This window comes from Pygoscelis adeliae, unplaced genomic scaffold (assembly GCF_000699105.1).
Source record: "Pygoscelis adeliae isolate BGI_AS28 unplaced genomic scaffold, ASM69910v1 Scaffold222, whole genome shotgun sequence".
Classification (NCBI taxonomy): domain Eukaryota; kingdom Metazoa; phylum Chordata; class Aves; order Sphenisciformes; family Spheniscidae; genus Pygoscelis; species Pygoscelis adeliae.
Window position 1 is genome coordinate 6,329,809 of NW_008824309.1, and position 20,017 is coordinate 6,349,825.

Consider the following 20,017-nt stretch of genomic DNA (forward strand, 5'->3'; position numbering starts at 1 on the left):
CCTAGTGAAGGCGGGTGCGGGCTGTTTCGGAGGCTGGTGGCCGGCGTGGAGCTCACTGGGATGGCGGTGGATTTCTCCAGCAGCCTCCTGGGTGGGGGTCCTTGTGCCACCCCTCAGCTTTGCTTCCAGGGGGCTCGGGCCCCTCTGCCGGTGTCGGGGGTAATTGCACCTAAAACAAGGCCGCGTGTGGTGCGTTGGTGGGGCACCATATTCCACTTCAGGGTTTATTTGTGACTAAAAATGTGCAGGTGTGGGCCCTGGTGGAAACAGGGCTCCAGGTGAGAAGGTAGTGCTGTGACAGTCCCCGAGTCCTCCAGCTCCCTGGGTAAAACCCTGGCTCTGCCAAGACCAGGGTGGCCTTCCCCTGGGAGGGGAGGGCTACCTGGGCTCTCTGCCTGGCTGAGCATCATGGTGGGGGGGGAGCCTGGGCACAGAAATCTGGTGGTGTGAGATTAGGCTATCAAAAATAGACAGCGTTCAAGATAGCTTGGAGAAGGATAACATCTGAAACCACAGAGGGTCCATCAGACTTGCATTCATTTACACTTAAGTTCAACAAGCGTTGACTGTAGTGGTTAGATCCTTCTTTAAACGAGGCAAAAATGTTAATCACGAAGCTCTCTGTTACATCGTAAAAGAGGTTGGTGCACACTAGCGTGTGCCATACACCTGCATGCCCTTTAAGCCGGGCTTGCTTCTGTGCCCCTTCCTCCTCTGCCACTGTTCATCAAGATCTGCAAAGGTAAAATGGCGTGCAGCCTTCCCAGCCTTCCCCTCCGTAAGCCAGGTCTGGGGAGAGGCAGGTTCTTGATATTATTTTTATCTTTATTTTTGGTTTTTTTTGTGAGATTGTGCCCCATGGACTGGTTGAGAGTGTAACCGTACAGAGCCGCGGTGGTCCATGCCTGCCATTTTGAAGTCCAGAGCACCGGGGAGTGCTGACAAATACCTAGGTGTCCTTTGGATTCGGGCTGGGAGTTGCTTTAAAGGCAAGCTGGGCCACGGCCGGGCTGCAGGCAGTGGAGTGGCGCAGGTAGCCCTCCTGCCTGCTGCCCGCGGGTCTCGGGTGGATCGCTGATGAAGAAGGGGGACAGGCGGTGACTGCCGGGTGGGACTGAGCGAGGACCAGGGTTTCGCGGGGATGCTGTGCTGTTTGTTGTTTGACACAAATATCTCGGGTGAGCCCCAAACCTCTCCTATCCTTGGAGAAGGATAACATCTGAAACTACAGAGGGTCCATCAGACTTCTGTTCATTTACACTTAAGTTCAACAAGCGTTGACTGTAGTGGTTAGATCCTTCTCTAAACGAGGCAAAAATGTGATGAAGGGACGGTGATTCAAAAGCGGCACCTCACACTGTGTGTTACCATCTGGTGCCATTAACCCTTTTGCAGCAGAGATCTGGATTTTTCTGACAACATTCAACCAAGCATTTTCCATATCTTTGCACGTGCTGCGGTAGTCATTTGCAGCTCTGTTTTGAGAGCCTTTGCATAAAAAACCCCATTGAATCTCCCCTGTTGTGGGTAAAATACAGGCTAGGACTGAGCCACCCTCCAGGTCTGTGTGGGATGGGGGACGAGTGGTGGAAACGTGCACCACGTTTATGATGTGTTTGTGCCTCGGGAGTGAGAAGACACTGGTCTCCAGCCCTGCTTGTCCACCTCCTTTCACCAGCGTTCACCATCCATGTGCTGGATGCACTCCTAGCAGTGCCTGCCTGCCTGCTGGGGTTTCTGACAAGCCTGGATACCGAGTCGGATGCACTCTGTGTTTACCTAATGTATATGAATCCTAAGAATGAACCAAGTTAGCAAGGGTAATAATAATAATAACATATGTCACTAATGCAGAGAATGTCCTGAATATTTTTGGAAGCAGAAGATCGCTGGAAAAGCCACAATTTCCTGGTTACGGAATTAATACGTTTTCCAGATTTGGGTGAACAAGAGATGTGTCGAGTTCTTTGTAGGATCACATGGAAGAGGAAATGCAGAAATCCGGCAGTTTCTCTTTGCTGCTGGAGTGAAGTCCCCCCCAGCCCCATTTTTTTTTTGGCATCCATCAGAAAAGAAAGTGCTAATTCTGGAGATTGCTGGTAAAAGAAGCACAGCAGCGGTGTTGTGCTCCCCTGTCCAAGCTTTTTCCCTGAATTCTCATCATTTATTACCCTAAAGGGAGGTGCTGGGGCCCAGGTCATCTCACTGCTCTCCGGTCCGGTGCCGCTGCCGCTGGCTCCTTGCATGCGCTTCTCGGCGCTTGTCTGTCGTTCTGGCTTATAGCACCACTCCTCAGCAATTTTTCAAGTAAGAAAGGGCCTTTTATCCTTGGGAAATTAAGTCAGTTTGCTTTCTAGGTGGCTGACAAAGGCAGGGTCGAGTTATTGCTGGTCTGCGCCTTTCTCCTTCCAGGGCTGTAGATAGTGTTGGTGCTCATATGAGTCACGCAGTGGAGATAAAATAGGTTTCATTGGGATTTATTAACTTTGTTGTGTCTGAATGGCCCCGTACTGGGGCGACCGGGAGGGGAAGCCACCATGTCCCGGTCGTGATGTCACTCACTGCCTTACGCTTTTTGCTCAGCGAAGTTTGGAGACTCAAATAGGGATTTTAAACTTTATATGTGTGTGGTAAAAATCCCCAGCTTCCTCGTTCAAATAGCGTTAAACCCCTTGCCATATAGATTCTTATTTTGAAAGCAGATTTGGCCAGTGAGTGATTGCAAATCGCCAAAAGTGGAGAGGAGGAGCAGACAGGAAAAAGCAACAATTTTTAAGTAATTATTTACGGTATCTAAGGCAAGTGGATTACATGTGAACAGCAGTGCCTTGGTGTTAGCTGGGAAGCGTTTGTCTCTACAGGGAAGTAAATGCTCTCAAGAAGGACCAGAGGACCTTGAGAGGACCCTGGGCTGGCCAACCTGCACAGTCACTTACAGCATTCATGGCCAGCGAAATACCGGACTGCAATCACGCTGGTCCAACGAACACCGTGCCTTCCCACCCTGAGTGAGCTCTGGCAGAGCATCAGTTTTTTAGGAGGCCGATAGCTGCAAGCAGACGTTCAGGGTGTCCCAGAGGTGTTGGGGAGCCTCGGGCTGCCGTCGCTGCACAGCACAGAGCCCTGGTTCTTGCAGATTGCGATGTATCAGCCTCTAATATAAAACAGTCGAAGCTGGATAAACCGAGACAGTCATCATAGCCAGGAAAGGGCAATTTTAAAGGCTAAACCCTCATGGCTTTCCAAACCAGAAAAAACACTTTAAGGGGCTATAAAAATGTTTCCAAGACTAGTAGATGTTTACCACAAGTGGTTCTTGGTCAATAGTTAGAGAAGAGCATTGCTGGTATCTGCTGTTCACAGATAATGTCTTTAAAATCCTTCAACCCAAATAATTCCACTATACAGTAACGAGCAGCATCTTTTTTAATGAAGTTGCTGTAGAGATTACTACATAAGTACATAATTACAGCTAGGTTTTAAGAAAACAAACAGAAACATATAGTATCTGCATCACAGGCTATTAAATGTGCTCGTTGAGTCTATTTAAGCATTTCATTTTGAAGACTCCAGATATTGAAACTGGCAGTTAGGAAAAGCTCCTGTCAGTTTAGCAGATGATGACTGATTAGTTAGTCAGAGAAATAAATCCATAAGAGTAAAATAGCTTCTCTGGAGGATTAGACTAAACGCAGGAGAGCTACATCAGCATGAGAGAACCCCCCAACAAGGGGAGGAATAAATGCGAGAGCTAACGTGGAGCCTTGTTAGCTTGGGACTCTGCCGTGCCTGCTGCTGCCTGGTGCTCTCACGTCACCTGCCACTCTTCAAGAGTGGACCTTCGGCTTGGTGCTCCACCACTTCACTCCATCACTTGCAGATACAAATAATGATATTTGGACATGGTTATGAAGTGACACAGTGAAAACACTTCCACCTTCGTGTTTTTTTGTAGAGAAGGACATGGTTTTTCAAATGCTGTAATGTCCTGGAGCTAATATAAAACTGCTGAGGGGGAAAATGAGAAACGGTGGTGGTCTCTGAGGCCCAGATACCTCTATAACTCTTTACTAGTTTACAATAGGCCAGATTCTCATTTACAGCAAAGTGGGTTTTTTGTCTGTCTGCCAGTGTGAAGAAGTTTTAAAATGGGTTAATGGATGGAAATTGCTTCTAAATAACTTATATTTATGCCCACTGTAAAGCCACAGTCCACAGTATCCTGAGGGGGCTGTAAGTCTGACTGAGAAACTGGCCTAACAGTGTCCTGTAAAAAGTGCATAAATTAAGCTAGCAATTAAAGTACTTTGAATAGTGACGTCTTACTCTTTTAACTGATTTAATTTATGTGCTTTTTTTAAATTTATTTTTTTATTTCCTTTGAAGTCCCTGTCAACTTCTGTGGGTGTTCCTGCTCCCATTTTCCAGAGAGTTGGGTGCTAGGGCTGACCATTGCGCACCTCTCGGGATGCGGCAGATGATTTCTGCTTGCGCTGGTGGAGCTGTGTGATGGAGCCTTGGCAGGCCGTTTCCAAACCCGTCTGTAACTCCATGCATCTGTCTCATGCGTCTGTCTTTCCCCACACCCCGGTAGCAGTTCCAGTTAGCAGCAAGTTTAACTACAAGGGTGTGAAAGGGACTGTCTGACCTGTGTGGGCCAGCTGAGATGAGATTGGCTCGAAGCGTCCGTGCCTATAGAGCCGAGAGGAGGCCGTGGCGGTGGGCATGGTGCTGGGGGAGGATGGAGCAGGACAGACACCCTTGGTGTCACTTTGGCCGGAGAAGGACTGGCAACAAAGAACTTTGTGTTTTCTGAACTGGTTTTTAGATAAAAAGGAAATGCCAATTCCAGGACTCTGTTTGGCCCGTACGTGTGAAGATGCATGGAAAAAAAATCCAGTTGTAAAAGAGGAAAAAAATGTCTGCTCTCCGTCTTACAGAGCTCTTGCCTGGGGCTGGTGGACCACAAGGCAGACTTTTTGGTTCATTTTTTCCATTCTGACCATGATGAATTGCTTTTTTTACAGCAAGCAGCAAGATAATAACAGGAACAACTTTTGGTGTTCAGACAGTATGTTCTGGTAACTGGGCAGCAGTGTACTATTCATTATGAAATAACTTTCAGATAATGTAGTCAAAATTGCATCCTGACCTAATAAAGAGGTTTCAAATATCATTTATAAAATACGAAATTTCAGGAGGAAATTGTTATGAGATCTTTCCTCAAGGGAAAGGGCAGAATAGTTTAAAATTCTTCCAAGATACAAATAGTATCAGAACTTTTGGTAATACCCTTAACAGGTTTGGACATGGCAGAACAACTTGTGTTTCGCAGCAGCTTTTGTAGGATAAATTTCAAGCTGGCCGTGCAACTGGTAAAAAAGCAAGCAAAAATCAAGCAGCTCTCAGAACACAAACCTTGCAGACCTTATATTTGTCGTTAAAATCTTTAATTCAATTCTGAATGTGGTTGATTCTGGATTGCAGATCAATTGTCCCCGTGTAAGATGAGGCATGGGAAACCTTCAGTGAGAAGTGAGTCTCAAAAGCAGGTGGGAATCTCTTGGCACTGGACTAGCAGCACGTGAGATGGGGAAGGGAAATCAGGCACGCTGCTGGTGTATGACAAAGCAGGAAAGCAGGCATGGGTAATGAGATGTTTTACATGGGTAAAGCTCACGATCGTGGACAACCTGCCTTTCTCTGTGTCCTGAGGTTGGTAAGACTCCAACCTTAGTGGGGAGGAGAGGCATGTGGTGGTTCCCGGACATTCCCAGTGGGACAGGGATGGGCATCTGGTCCATAATTGGCCTGTGGTGGTGTAACGGTGGTCTCGGTAGCATTTGCTGGCTTGCTTGCCACCATGCTGAAGGTCCGTCAGCTCTGCCCTTGTGTGACACAGGTGCTGAAGGAAACCCTCCGAATCGCTGGGAGCCACGGGTGGCTGGGATGAGCTCAACCACCGAGGTGCTCCCCATGCAAGTGCTGCTGGCAGAAATAGTGTGGGGAGCTGACCCCAGGGCACGATGAACGCGTTGGTGCTCAAGCGTTGTGTTGACGTAGGAAGTGGGGTGCTGCTGTGATGGGGTGTGTTTACGTAGAATAAACAAGCCCTCCTGTGTGGTGGCTGGGCAGGGCTGGTAACGAAGTCTGCATCGTTATTTCCAGGAGAGCTGGCCAGGCTTGTGCGTGCTTTGTAATGGAAATAAAGGCGGAGTGCCGGTCATCGTTCTCAGATGGGGCTCAACCAGGACGGACTGAACTCACCGTGGCCCAAATACTGTGTGACCGCTTTGTGCCCATGCAGGGGAGGCTTTGCCTGTGCCTGTGTGGCACTCTGCCCTCGCCGGTCCGGTGCCCCTCCCTGTAAATCGGAACCTGCAGAAAGGGTTGGGCTGGACCTGGTGGGCCACTTACAAAGGCAATCCAATTTAATATCATGGAGTTAAAATATTACTTGTTTATTGCTAACATACTATTGCATTAATTTTTCTGGAGTCTGAACGATGAAATGATGTGACTTCTCCCATGAATAGACCACGTAGCGTGTTTTTAGGCTTGTTCCAAATGGTAAAAAAGGTGTCTCAGTTTTTGTGGTGATGGCTTTCAATCAAGCATGGACAGGCATCTGCTCTTCTAACGCTTCTCTTCTCTCTCAGTACTCCTGGTTAGCAGAAACCCTGTTATTTCAGATGTGTGTGTTTGTATGTGTAACTAAAATTGAAAATTGTCATTGAATATGTAAGGTATATTTTTATGCATCCTCTATAAATACCGAATTCAGAATATCGAGATACATGTAAATATATTTTATTTGCATGCATATGGTATATGCATATATTATATACTTCTGTATATAAGGTATGTACATATAAAACTATATTATAAATGTATACTGTTTAAATATATATGTGTGTGCACGCATTTTATATATATATTAAGTAAATATAGACGATGTTATGACATGGCTGATGTTTATTCTTGCATCCTTTGCAGGAAAGATTTCAAGTGAAGAATCCTCCACATACATACATCCAGAAGTTGAAGGGCTATCTGGACCCGGCTGTAACCAGGAAGGTGAGGAGCGTCCTGTTTCCTCTCACCCGTCCCTTGTTCCTCGGCGAGGATGGTCCCGGGGTCCGGGTTCCTTCCTGCCTTTGTGTAAAAGGCCCCGTAAAAGTCTCCGAGAAGAGTCTCGGAGATGGAACAAACGACAGAGAGGAGCAAAGAGAAATAGGAAAGATGCTGCAGTTTTTGCAGCTCAGAAAGGAGAACAGATGTTGCAGAGAAAAGGACCATCTGACACATGAAACAACTTGTTCTAATAACTGTAGCTTCAGTAAATAGTCTGACAAATTATCACTGAGCTGTACTCTAGGTCTGACTTTTCATGTGGGCAGCACTGGTGGTGAATAAAACCTCTGGCGGATGGCACTTTTCTCACCTGTGTGAAGGGGATGTTGAAGTTTTGAGTCCTTTTCTCTGGGCATTTGCGTGACAGAAGTTCAGTGCAGCTGGCACAGGTCACCTCTCGCTTGCAGTCTCATCTGAGGTTTCAGGGTTGTGAAATAAAGATGTAACCTGGGGTGTATTTACACGGCATCAACCATCCTTCTGCGAATTATTTTGTCCAAAATAGTTTGATAATCGCTCACGAAAGTCTCAGACACTTCACTTGGCCTTTCACGTGAACGTCGTGCATCCCTGAGTGTGGCTTCTGTACCAGGATGTATTTGTGGATGGTTCTGACGTTTCTGCACCGCTCTGATGGACTTAGTACTAGCCTCCAGGATTTTAGAATAACAGTAAACCTACATCCCGTTTAGAGGCCCATCTCTGAACCCTTGGTATTTAACCACTTTGGATATCAGCTCATATCCTGTGTTGATAGTAATAATAGCCTTTAAAAAAAAAAACCAAAAAAAGGCAGCGAGAGCATAGCAGATCCTGCCATTGACTGGCTCTGCCTTGTCCTCAACAATCGCTGCTTTGTGTTGCCGTACAATTAGCTGAGGCTGGTGCCCTGCAGTAAAATATGTATCCTGACACGGCTTCCAGGCCGGGGCCGGCTCCAGCCGCAGTGGAGGTGCACCTCCGTCCCTGCGAAAGGCGAGGGGCAGACACTGGGTACCCTGTGCTTCCAGCACGCCGTCGCTAGCTCGTGTCTTCAAGGCTGCAGTAATGTCTTCTGACAGTGCTTCTCTTGTTGGAGGCTCTAACAAGGAGTAGGAAACCATTTAGTAGGAAACCTTTAAATTTGCCTGTAGCTGATTATAGTTTTTTAAAAAAACCAGTGAACAGGGGTCTTTGTGTTTTTCTCCTGAAGGGTTTTTGAAATTCGTTTAGTGTTTGGCTTTGCTCTGCGGTTACTCTGTGGGCACACATTGAAGCCTTTCTTATCCTGATACCACTGTAAGAGTCCCACGGCAAATGACAAAACCGAAGGAGCCTAAAAATAACTCCATTGAGTTCCTCTCTTTTGTTGCGTTATTCTGTATCACCAGGAGCCTTTCATCAGCCTGGACTGCCAGGCGGAAAGATTTACAAATGGGCTTCTGGACGGATGCGCGATATTGTGGGGAGAGCTCGTATTACCAGGATTATTGCTGTAATTGAGGTGGTGTCAGCGTTTTTGCTGATGATCCCAAGCGTGGCCAAAAGAAGGTGGCTCCAAACGCTGCTGCGCAATGTGTGTTTCGGCTTGTAATTGGGGGCGTAATGGCTCTTCCCGGGAAAACAATTCCTTTTCATCTGAGCTGAATTTTGAAACAGGAAAATGAGAGTGTTGAAATTACACATTTTTAAAGAAATTGCAGTTTGGTGGCTCCTAGAGCCCAGTAAAGCACAGAGCCAGTTCATTGCTCTCTGCCGTGGTTGCAAAGAGCAGCCTGGCCTCACTGGAGGTTGACGGTCCCGCGTGGGAACGTGCTGCCTATTTCTGCCATGCCCTCCCACCCCTGTCTCCTGCCTGCCTCTTGCTACATCAATATTTTACCTTTACTTCTAGAGAGGTAAGGTTTTATATTGCTTGCAGTTATATTGTGTAAACTCTCTCGGGAGAGAAGGCACTGTGTTTTTGTACTCTGAGCTAATTAACTGAGGTCCAGAGAAACTCTATGTCTGATCTCAACTAGCTATTTCAAAGTAAAAATTAATAGTGCCTTGTGTCTACTAGGACTTTACCGTGAGACATCTATTTCAGTCTGCCAGTGGCTTTCTGAGCTGGGGTTTAGTCTTGCCTCAGGTAAGCCAGCATGTATAAAACCCTGGTGAAAAAGGCAGCTGATAATCTTCACATAGGTCAGCAAGGCAAGATAAATCCTATCCTCTCATCATCTTCACCTCAGTAAATGAACTCATGAGAATTATTAACTGCCAAGTAGTCCCCTTGATTTTATTGTGGGTTTATTGTGGTGCATTGAGAACAAACCCTTTTTTCCCCCGGTATTCAGAGCATAGTCCTACCTGCAGCAGCATCGCTTGTTTCCTAAGCACTTATAAGCCCTTTCCAAACACATCAAGTCTGTCTGTGTGATAACTGATGACCAAGTTGGTTGTTAAATACTGCAATTCCAAGATTATTATCATTGTCCATCCATTTCTGCTCTCATTTAGCTTGTTCACGAATGAGAATTTACCAAAACAACTGCTCCAGCATAATTTATCCAGCGGTTTTAGTAGATTTCCATGGGCAAGGAGCACCAGGCAGGAGAGAAGACGACAGTCTTTCTCCAGCTGGGGGAGGAGGAGGCATCGCTGGCTCGCTCTATCTGCACACCGAAGGTTGCCCTGCTGCAAGTTGGTTTGGCAGAGGATGGAGAGGAGCTGCTTGACTCGACTCGAGATGAGTCAGTGTGCATTTAGAGGTCTTCTGCTGTGGCCGGTGCCTGCTGTGAGCTGTGGAGGGAAGTGGAGCTCTCACTGCGTCCCAGTGAGGTTTTTCCCAGGTCGTCCTTTCTGCTCCCATACGGAGATGACACAAAACCTCCTCTCCTTTCTGCTGCGTTGCTGCCCAGTGTTTTACTTCTGACGTTTTATGGCCTTTTCCCAGCATCTAATTTTGCAGATACAATTTAGTGTGCACAAATTGTTAAAGCGTGCAGATGGCAGCACATGTGTATTTCATTATTGGCTTGCACCCACAGATTTGGTAATTATATAGAAATCATGGCAGGTTTTTTGGTGTGGGTGTAAAGTCTCGAAGGTGAGATTAAAGCACCAGGCTGAGAATGAAGCCCAAACGCTGTAGTTCTCAGTGGAGAGTTTGATACTAAAACAAAGCTTGTATTGTAAAGAAAAGTTTATTTCTCTACAGGCTTTTAATTTTCTTAATCCTGGAAACTCAAAAATGTGCATGGGAACAGAAGTTATTTTTCTGAGTATGTTTTTGTTGACTGCCGGACTATTGTTGTTGCATTCCTCAGGATTTAGAGGGGTTCTCAGTTTACCTTAATGTTTTATTTATTCATTCTGCACTGTGTGAGATGTTGATATTTTTAATAGCATCACATGAGTCTAATTGTTATTTTTGCCTGCTCACTCAATTACAGAAATTCAGAAGACGAGTCCAAGAGTCTACTCAAGTACTCCGAGAACTGGAAATTTCGTTAAGAACTAATCACATTGGGTAAGAATTTTGATGTCCTCTGGTCTAAGATTGTTTTACATCTACTGATGGATGCCTTTGAGAAAAAAATCTCTTTGCATGTCAAGCAGCGATACCACTTGATTGATCGTTAAAGCCTGAAGGGCTCAGTTAAGGGATAGCTGGGCATCTCAGGAGAATAATTCGGCTTTAGTCCTTTCATGACAGGTTCATCCACATCTCTGTGAAGGCTGCGAAAAGATTGCAGTCAACTTCTGCTCACCCTAAGTCAGAGCAGCAATGAGCATGACTGTGTCTAGAATAGTAATAGCATTGCAGCTATAAATATATATATTAAAAAACCCCATGCTGTTTTATAGCTTTAACATGATGCAGTTTGTGAAGCCCAGCAGTGAGTAATATTCCCAGTATTTTACTTCTACAAAGCACAAAATTCCTCTCAAATAGCAAAAGTAAAAGAATCGCAGAGACTTCAGTTTTTTATCGAATGTGCCGTTCCCATCCGCGTTTCCACTGGTCTCACCTCCCTGCTTTGGGTCTCGGGACCAGAAGCTGGTTCAACACCGGTACGCCAGCCAGGAAGGTTTCTTCAGCGTTTTGTATCATGATCACACACTGTGTCCAGCTCAATTACATCGATTTTACAGGATGCTGCTCTTGTTTTGTGGAAACAAGGGCATTTTAAACTGTGGGAGGAATAGCTGGTCTCTCTCTGTGGGAGCCGGCTCCCCAGCGTGGCGTGCACGGACGCCGTGCATGACAGTGGGGGACCCTCCCGCTAGCTGCACCGTCACAAATATTTCCAACAAACTTCTCCCACACCCCTGCACTGGCTCCTGCTATGTTTTCCCTCGTTTTGCAGCACAAAAGATTCCCCACCAAAGACGAAGCGTGACACTCTGCAGATTTATGACGGCTCATGGGTGCGCAGAAAGAACTGTGGTGGTGCACCAGATATATAAAGGAGGCTGACAAGACCAGTGTTTGTTTATGTGGTTCACTTGGCTAAATGATGCGTTTCAAAATACGTTTTATAAAAACGCCAGGTTGTTTATTTTAGCAGATAAACAGTGAAAGATTTAAAACCTGAAGACTAGAATAACTCAGAGGCAATGAATTCCCACTCTGCTGAGAGCAGGGGATCCATAGCTGTGAGACCCCAGAGGCAGAGCGAGCCCGGAGGCCCGGTTCTCTCCCTGGCTCCTCACTCCTTCCAGTGGCACCTAACCCACTCCTGGTGGAGTTTCGGCTGCCCCGGTTGGGGTTCGGCGGAGAGCTGAGCTGGGGCTGTGCTGAAGCTCCTTGCTCGCCTGTGTCTGCCCCCAGATGTATGGATTTTTAAACTTTACTGGGCATTTTTGAGTTTTTGAGAGCTTTGGAAGATAACAGGCTTTTCTGAATTGAAGATTATTTTGCATAATTCTCAGGGACCAAAATTCACAGTAATAGGTCTTTTAAAAAGAGAAGGCAAAATTACTGTTAAATGTACATCCAGGATGTCAGACCCCTCACCCTTGGTGCTATTACTCTTTTGCCGGTGTGCTGCCCGTATGCGTTACAAATACTGCTGGAGATCAGGATGTGGAAAAAAATAAACCAGGTCCCTGCAGCTCATGCGTTAGAAGGCAGCTGTAACCACTGCTTGGTGGTTTGCGCAGCAGCGTGTGCCAGATAGGAGATGAGCCTGGGTTTGGAGCGAAGCCGAGCTCCCCAGCGCAACCGTGGCCCTCTTGCAGCAACACCGCTGTGGTGGAAAAGGCACTCACCGACTCTGGAGCTCAGTGCTTAGAAGAGTGAACGTCTAGTTTCTGAGCAATGCAAAGTGTGCGTAGGGGTTTTTATGCTTATTTTTGGTGGAATGTTTTTCCCATCTTAGTGCTGCAAAAAAGTTCGTTTCAGTACACGTTTTGTAAAGTCCTCTAAAGGACTGCTTTAAAGTCCTCTAAATAATAAAGGGCATTTCTAAAAAGCCCTCTTTTTCCTGAGTGAGAAATCCAAGTTTTGCTCAGTAGTGCTGCCTTTCCTGCAATGGATCTGTCTCTAGCTTATCTGACAAGAATTCCAGTAACTGCACAAAGCCCGTGAAACGCTCTGATGTCTAATGATTTTTCTAACAGATGGGTCAGGGAGTTCCTGAATGAAGAAAACAAAGGCCTGGATGTTCTGGTGGAGTACTTGTCGTTTGCCCAGTATGCAGTCACGTGAGTAAGACATGTCTGGTACTCTGGGCTTGCAAGTCAAAGCAAGACTCCTGCCATCTCTACAGAGCAAGAGGGGGAATGCCAGGGCAGATGCTCAGCTTTTCTAGCAGAGCTTTCCTGCCAGCAGCTTGGTATAATACTGTGTACGTACCTTAGAGCAGAGAAAAGGGTAATGTTAATCCAAAACCATTGGATCATAACATGTTGCAGAGAACAAAGCTTAAGTTTAAGCCTTGAGATTATTTATCTCTAAGACTGTACTGACATTTTTTAGCTTTGGCCTCTGACCGTCTTAGGGGTACAGTGCAAAAACATTCAACAAATGTGAGGAAGCATGCAGGCTTCCTTAGAAATAGGTTTGCTATTAGCATCCGACCCCAAGGAATTATAATACTGTCTGCCATGTTCCAAAGCAGCATCCACACACGAACCACTTCTCACAAGGCTCGTGCTTGCTCGTGGCAAGCAAAGTTGTCGGCATTGTGTGCAGTAGCTGTGCTGCAAGACAAGAGTAGGAGTTTCAAGGTGATTTTGCAAGTCAGGAAGACTATGAAACAAGCTTTTGCAGTTCTGACATCTGGTTAGCTGGGAGTCAGATTTAGTCATTTAGGTACTAAATCATTAAATATACTCTGTTAAAACAGTTGGGAACAAATCAGCTTTTATTAGTCGTTATATCACACAAATTGAAATAGATTGTCAGCTGAGGATCTTGTTTTGTATATCCACAGGCTTTCACTTCAGGATATTGTAGCAATAGATTTTTGTATAAAATTGTATGAAAAGAAGCGATAGGTTAAAGGTGCTGTTGTAGTTAGGAACTCGAGCTGAGTAGAGTTGATGTTTTATTTTTAGAAAAGATGCCATCAGATGTATATATACCATCGCACAGAAAAGAGATTTTTGGTGGGGTTGCAGTAAAATTAATGAAGGAAAATTATATGTTTTAAAATGTTACTAACACTGGAAAAAACTGTGCACAGCAAAAAGAAGTGTTTGTATAAAGACTTTCTTCCTAAAATTATACAAATGTATGCAAGTTAGCTTGCTGGGTTTTTCCCCTCTCTAACGTGGTAAACATGAGTAATAACCTCAAAAGCTGTTAGGGGAACAAGCAATTTTTGCTTGAAATAGCAGTACAATGGGCAACGAGTCAGAAATCAAAGAAAATCTGTAATGATTATGGTAATGTATTACATATGCTGGGAGATTCACGAGGGCCAGCAAGCCAGTGTAAATGCTCGGTCGCATAGTGATGGAGGAAACTGAATTAGTACTTGCACAACATATTGATTTATTGAAATAAAATGGAGACAGCTTTAAGCATTCTCCCTCTTTCCTTCAAGGCAGGGCTAATCATCAGCAAAGCAGCCGATGTTGTGTTTATTTTACATTGAAGTAGAATAATACATAGCCGTTTGATCCTTCTGAAATTGTATGCTCGTGTGGTTAGCTGCTCCCTTCGTCAAGGCCCAGATTTGCTGCACTATGCGTTTGAAGCGCGCACTGAATTGCAGCCGAAGGGAAGTTAGCCTGCATTGCTTTCTTCCTTTCGTTTTGTAATCTTTTGGGACCTACTAAAATCTGCAGATCTTGAACAGGAAGGAAAATGTGCATCTTTTCTGTCTGACCCGGCATTGGACTTTCTGTTTCCTTTCAGGTTTGACTTTGAAAGTTTGGAGAACAATGTGGAAAACTCGATGGACAAGTCCAAACCTTGGAGCCGGTCTATTGAGGACCTGCACAGAGGCGGTAATTTACCCTCGCCAGTTGGCAACAGCATTTCCCGCGCTGGCAGACACTCAACTTTACGGTAAGGAGTTAAATCAGGCAGCGGGTGACCTGCAAACAGTGAGTGCCCAAGTGAGAAGAGTCAGTATGGTTTTCCAATTAGAAGATTTTTCATCTTCCCTCTTCTCCCAGTATAGGCTTGACATATATAGGAAACGTGTCATTTTACTGATGGTTTTGAGGTGGAAAGAAGTGCTAAGCTAGTAACTCGGGGCAGCATTGCGCAGCAATTGAGGAAGAGACAAGAATAACTCTGCCTCCCTTTCCAATGGCAGAATGATCTAAGGATGCACGATGCGTTTCCATCAGGTACAATGTGGCTTGCACAGAGGAAGCAATTCCTCTTCTCCAAAGAGTCCCTCAAGATTTCCATGGACCCAGCCAGTCTGGGGCTCCGATCTGGTGTCTCGTCCAAAAAGGTCTCTTCTAGCAGCACATTCCTTCCATGCTGCTATGAACAAGAGGTTGTTGTTTTTTTTTTTTTAAAAGGCCACTTCCATCCTTCAAACCTGCTATAAATACTAGCCACCACCCCAGGCTTTACTATGAAGTCTCTCTTTCCAAATACTGGGTTTTTTTCAGTTTGTGGAAAAGGCAGGATCGCTTCCCAGGACTGAAGGGCAGTCAACTCTTGTTACATTCCTTCGATGCTTCGCTATTATAAAACATACTAAACATCACCTTTAGACTAGCAGTACTGTTACCTAGGGGCGCAGCTCAGAGGGCTGAACGGCATTTGCTCATATGCTTTTTGACTTTTTTTGGCTTTTGTGGCGTTTTGTTACATAGTACTGTGAGCATAAAGGAGTCCAAAAGAGATGGAGCCAGTGAGAACTTGTGGCTTTTTCCTACACCTTCCAGTTGAGGTTCAGTTTCGGTTTGTCAGTCCATGGTAATGTCGGCTCTTTAGCTGATGTTAAGTGAGTGCCTTCCACCTACGGCCTGAGTGGTAGCGGATGTGATACCTGGAAGATGTAGTTCACAGACCGCAGGCAGCGGAGAGGAGGAGACAGACACACAGTTCTGGTAAAGAGATACAGGCTGTGGAGTGCAGCAAGATCACTTGACCAGTTGATTTTTTTATTTTTTAAATGTTGCAAAGGTGTTCTTAGTGGTTTTGGTTTTCTTTGATCTTTAATTACTATGACAGAGAAAGGGTAGAGTCTTGTGCTTGCAGGAGGATGTCTGATTCTGCTCTCTGTCTTTCGGAGGCATGCTTGTGATTAGTTACGCTAGAAATGCATGAGTCAGGTATACATTACGTGTCTCTTACATTTTTTTCTCTTCATTTCCTTCCATCCTTTTTCCTTTTTCACATTCCCCTTTATTCCTTACCTGTTTTATTTTCCATTTCAATGTCTCCTTCCTGGCATCCTTCGTTCCCCTCCCTCTTTCAAATGCTCTTCTCCCAACTCTCTCTCTCGCATCCTTCCCTCCTCCGCTCTCATCCGCCTTTCACATACCATCAGATTGGTTTCTCTGCCTGAGCAACTTCAGTTCAAAAGCCACCAGAGCTGCTTTTCAGCCAACTGCCTCTGGAGCGGCTTCACTTTGCGCTCTGCTGACGAGGCTTCGAGCCGGAAAATCTCGTAAGTCCCAGGTGCAAGGTTACACGCAGCACGGGCTGTGCAGGGCATGGGAGCCGCGCGGCGAGCGCTGCTCCCCATGCCTTATAATCTAGTAATCATACGTCTTGGTAAAGCGACCGCCTGAGCATCAGGGGGAGTTTTCAGCCTCCAAAACGTGTGGTTATCACATTATAACTTCGGAGTGTAGTTTGCTTCCGTAGAGTGGGGTTTTCTAAAAGAAAATAAAATGTGTTTTACTTTGAAACAAGGTACTAGTTTTCTTTATCATATTGCAAATAGTATTATTAGTTTCATGCCTAAGACATAGAGCCCTTAGTCGTTGTCCATGTTATTTCGTCTTTTTTACTACAAATAGAGACTTCACTCATATCCAACACTGGTGCAGTACAGTGTTTTTCAGCCAAGTGCCCCCTCTTGCCTGCAGAGCCATCTTTGTACCAGGGCAGCTTGGGCAGAAACTGTCCAACATTTACATGGAATTAGCATCTTTGGATTGTGTTTCCTTAAAAAAAAAAAAAAAAAAAAAAAAAAATCTGTGTTTTAAAATGTGTACTTTTTCTATAGCTGGGGACTATGTTTATTGAAAAAAGTAAAAGCTGAAAGTAGGTGCGAAGTTTTTAAGAAGAGCTTTTTTGTATAATTGGTAAATATTAGTTAACTGAAACAGAATCTTTTCCTGAGTACAAGCTAGGTGCTCATCAAATGAGGACAGTGTGCAGGATGGTGTTTCTGGTCAAAACCAGGAGGTTCCTGCCCCGTCACTGGGTAGACGACGTGTCTGGGACATGCGGACACCCAGGCCATAGGTTCTTCTGTGTGAAAGCTGCTCTTCTGTCTTTGTTATAAAAACATTAAAATGGAGAGAAAGGAAGAAGCGGTCCTCCCTCTTGGATGAGGGAGGAGAAGTCTGACAATCTTAACAGGGTAATTTAAAATTCAGGAGCTGGACTCATCCCTGCTATGCCATAGCAGTATGAAAAATGAAAACAGATTTGGCCTGGATTCCTTTTTATTAAAACAGCAAGAAGATTTGGGGAGACAGTGTTTCGTGCCAGCTTTCACACCGTTTTTTGTCATTTTCGGTGCTTGTGTGGCAGTGTCATGGCACCAGCTTTCCAGCCTGTCCTCAGGGTTCAGTAGCAGTAAACCTGCTGTAGCCCGCAGGACCCTGCACGATCCCAGCTGATCTGTGCTGTGCACATTTAATTATAGCAAAAGGAATAGGAGATAAGCACAAAGCAACCCTAGGAAGTACTGGCAGGGTTATACCCCTTGCACGCTTGCAGACGATGCGGCTCCATCGTACTGAGCGGTTCCTTGCAACCAGCCAGGGCAAGCTTGCTGCGGTGTGAACTCACCCGGCGGTGACGTGGGCACGGAGGCTTTCTGTCTGTTCGTTTGCGTGGCTGAGGCTATCCATTTCTAATTGTGACTTTAACTGGCTTCCCGTAGCTCTTTTTAGTAGTGCTAAACCCTGCCAACTCACTGCTCACTGGGTTTCCTTGGCAACTGAGCGGTTTTGTTTGGTTTTTGTTTTTTTTTTTTAAGAGGAGGCACAGGGAATTGGGAAGCAAACACCAAAATGAGGGCAGAAGGATAAAAACGGGGATGAACCTTTGGGGATTTTATTGCTGCTTTTTTTGGGGGAAAGAGCATTACTTTCACATGAGAGTCATACTCTCCTGTCAGATAAGTATTAATGCAGACTTCGTAACGTCCCAGCCCATTAGAAATTCCCTTTCTTCCGAGTCAAATACTTCCATTTTTATGTGGATTGAACTGAGAAACTTCATTTCTTTCTTCAAAATCTGTGGACTCCATAATAAGAGAGCGATCCAGGCAAACGTGTCTTAATCCATAAATGGGCTTTGAATGCATTCAATAATTGGACTCAAATTCGGTGCTGCGTCTTAGGCTGCAATGAATTGGACTTCGCCATTAACACTGCCACTGCTCAGGGTGACAGCTGACTTCGTCGTCATAATTTTTGTCAGATACTTGCTAATGTAACAGAGCATATTTTTGAGCAGTCAGTTGTTGGTCTTGTGATTCTTCTGGTTTTTCTTCCTGAAGACCATGATTTTTGCAGACCTCGGACAGGCATTAGTCAGGCAGCGGTGTCTCGGGCAGGCGAGGGTAGCTCCAGCGCAGTGTGCACCCCTTTTCACGTGGCCTGCTTGGTGGTGTTATGGGGATGTTTGTAGGTAAATGCCCTCTCGAACTGGGGGAGAATCCCCTATGGTACCCCTCTGTGTTTGTGTACAGAGGTGAAGAAACACGCTGTTCCCTTGCTGGAAGTTAGGTGGGATGCGCACAGCGTTGCAGGGCTGAGCACCACCTGCGTGTGCATTTACAGCTGTAGTCACGCACTGGCTGCGTAGCCTGGGAGGAGGGAGGGAGACCAAAACCGGCTGTTTCGATTTCTTTTCTCGCCTTTTTTAAGCAGCAAATATCTCCTCAGCTTTATGGATTAATAGTTTTCCCAGATTCTTTTGGATGAAGACAAAACCAGCAGGCTCAAAGTAATTTATTTTCTTTACATTTGTAGCACAAACCAGCTTTGTCGCTCCTGTCTGAAGTAGCAGGAAGGAGACATTTTCGGGCAGCACAGCTACCTGCTCTGGCTCGCCCAGGGCAGATGTTTATGCCCTTGCATGAGCAGAGGAGCTGATTGCACCTCACTGGTTTTAGTGCTTGCGGGGGCCACTACTGAGCACAGGCTCGTGGTCTTTCCCTCTCCCGGCCTCATCCCCTGCAGAGGGGTGCAAGTTCAGGGTCCCCACGTCCAGCAGACCCAGCTTGTAACTTGCTCTAAGAGGAGATCAGAGAAATCCAAAGTTAGTAGGAAGCGCCAAGACTTTCCTCTTCCAAACTCCCTTTCTGCTGTCAGAAGGACGTTCATAGTACAAACACCACCACCTCCAAACCAACAACAACAAAATCGCAGAAATGCGATCCAAAAACCACCAAACCCCAATGAAAACCAGGAGTCCCAGCCCACACAGAGCTGGGCGAGCTGCCACGGGGGTGGTGAGGTCCACCCTGGGTTGTCCTCTGCTCCCCTTGCTCCTACTCTGAGGGAGCCAGTGTAGACAGATGAGGGCATGATGTTCTTTAGCAGATAATAAGATAAAAATGATAGGAGAAACAGCTGTAACTTGTATTCGTTATTAACGCGGTGCATTAGAAGTCTACAGCATTGGACTGGGCCCACGTCCTCATTTTAAGCATGAAAGTCCTTCCGTTGAAGTTGGTGGAGATGACAGGAGTTTGTATTGAGATTTATGCTCACTTACCATCGTGGAAAGGGCTTTTATTTGCTTTTGAGTATCCCAATTTGTTGCGTAGGTGTTTTAATTATCTGTCTGTGAGTCTTCAGTGTCAGTGTGAGCTGTTTTGCACCAGAAGATGCCCTTGCGTGTTGTGTTTTCTAGGTCTCAGTTGTACAAAGTGCTGGGTGAGTCCAGGACACACCGGACATTTTCAAGCGGTTCTGGCTGATCACGTTAACAAAGTAACGTGGACGTGGAGGCAGGAGTAGTTTTTCAAAATAAATTTCTTCAGGCTGGCTGGGCTGAGTGGTCCTTCTCACCTTTCTCTAGGAGGCTGGTGGGTAAAAGCGCAGCCTGGTCTCCAGAGGCATCATGGCAGTGCCTTCACAAGCACCTAATTAACTAAATTGCTAATAAATTGAATAAAAATGATGAATGAGTTATTCTTGAACAGAAATGTACTTCTGTTAGATCTGGGCGAGGAAAAGAACCTTGAACTGTGCTGTGTATTTCAGCACAGATTTAGCCTCGGTTTTAATGGTTGTTGGTTTTCCCACG

General features: G+C 45.6%; 1 protein-coding gene across 1 annotated transcript in view; it reads left to right on the top strand.

The window, feature by feature from the left end:
* The window catches only part of FMNL2 (formin-like 2), a 76,663-nt gene that overhangs the window by 8,474 nt on the left and 48,172 nt on the right, over positions 1-20,017 (top strand). Inside the window, exons 2-5 of the mRNA XM_009319031.1 lie at positions 6,997-7,077; positions 10,551-10,627; positions 12,724-12,807; positions 14,468-14,620. Of these exons, the coding sequence (XP_009317306.1) occupies positions 6,997-7,077; positions 10,551-10,627; positions 12,724-12,807; positions 14,468-14,620 (395 nt within the window). The remainder of the gene's footprint in view (positions 1-6,996; positions 7,078-10,550; positions 10,628-12,723; positions 12,808-14,467; positions 14,621-20,017) is intronic.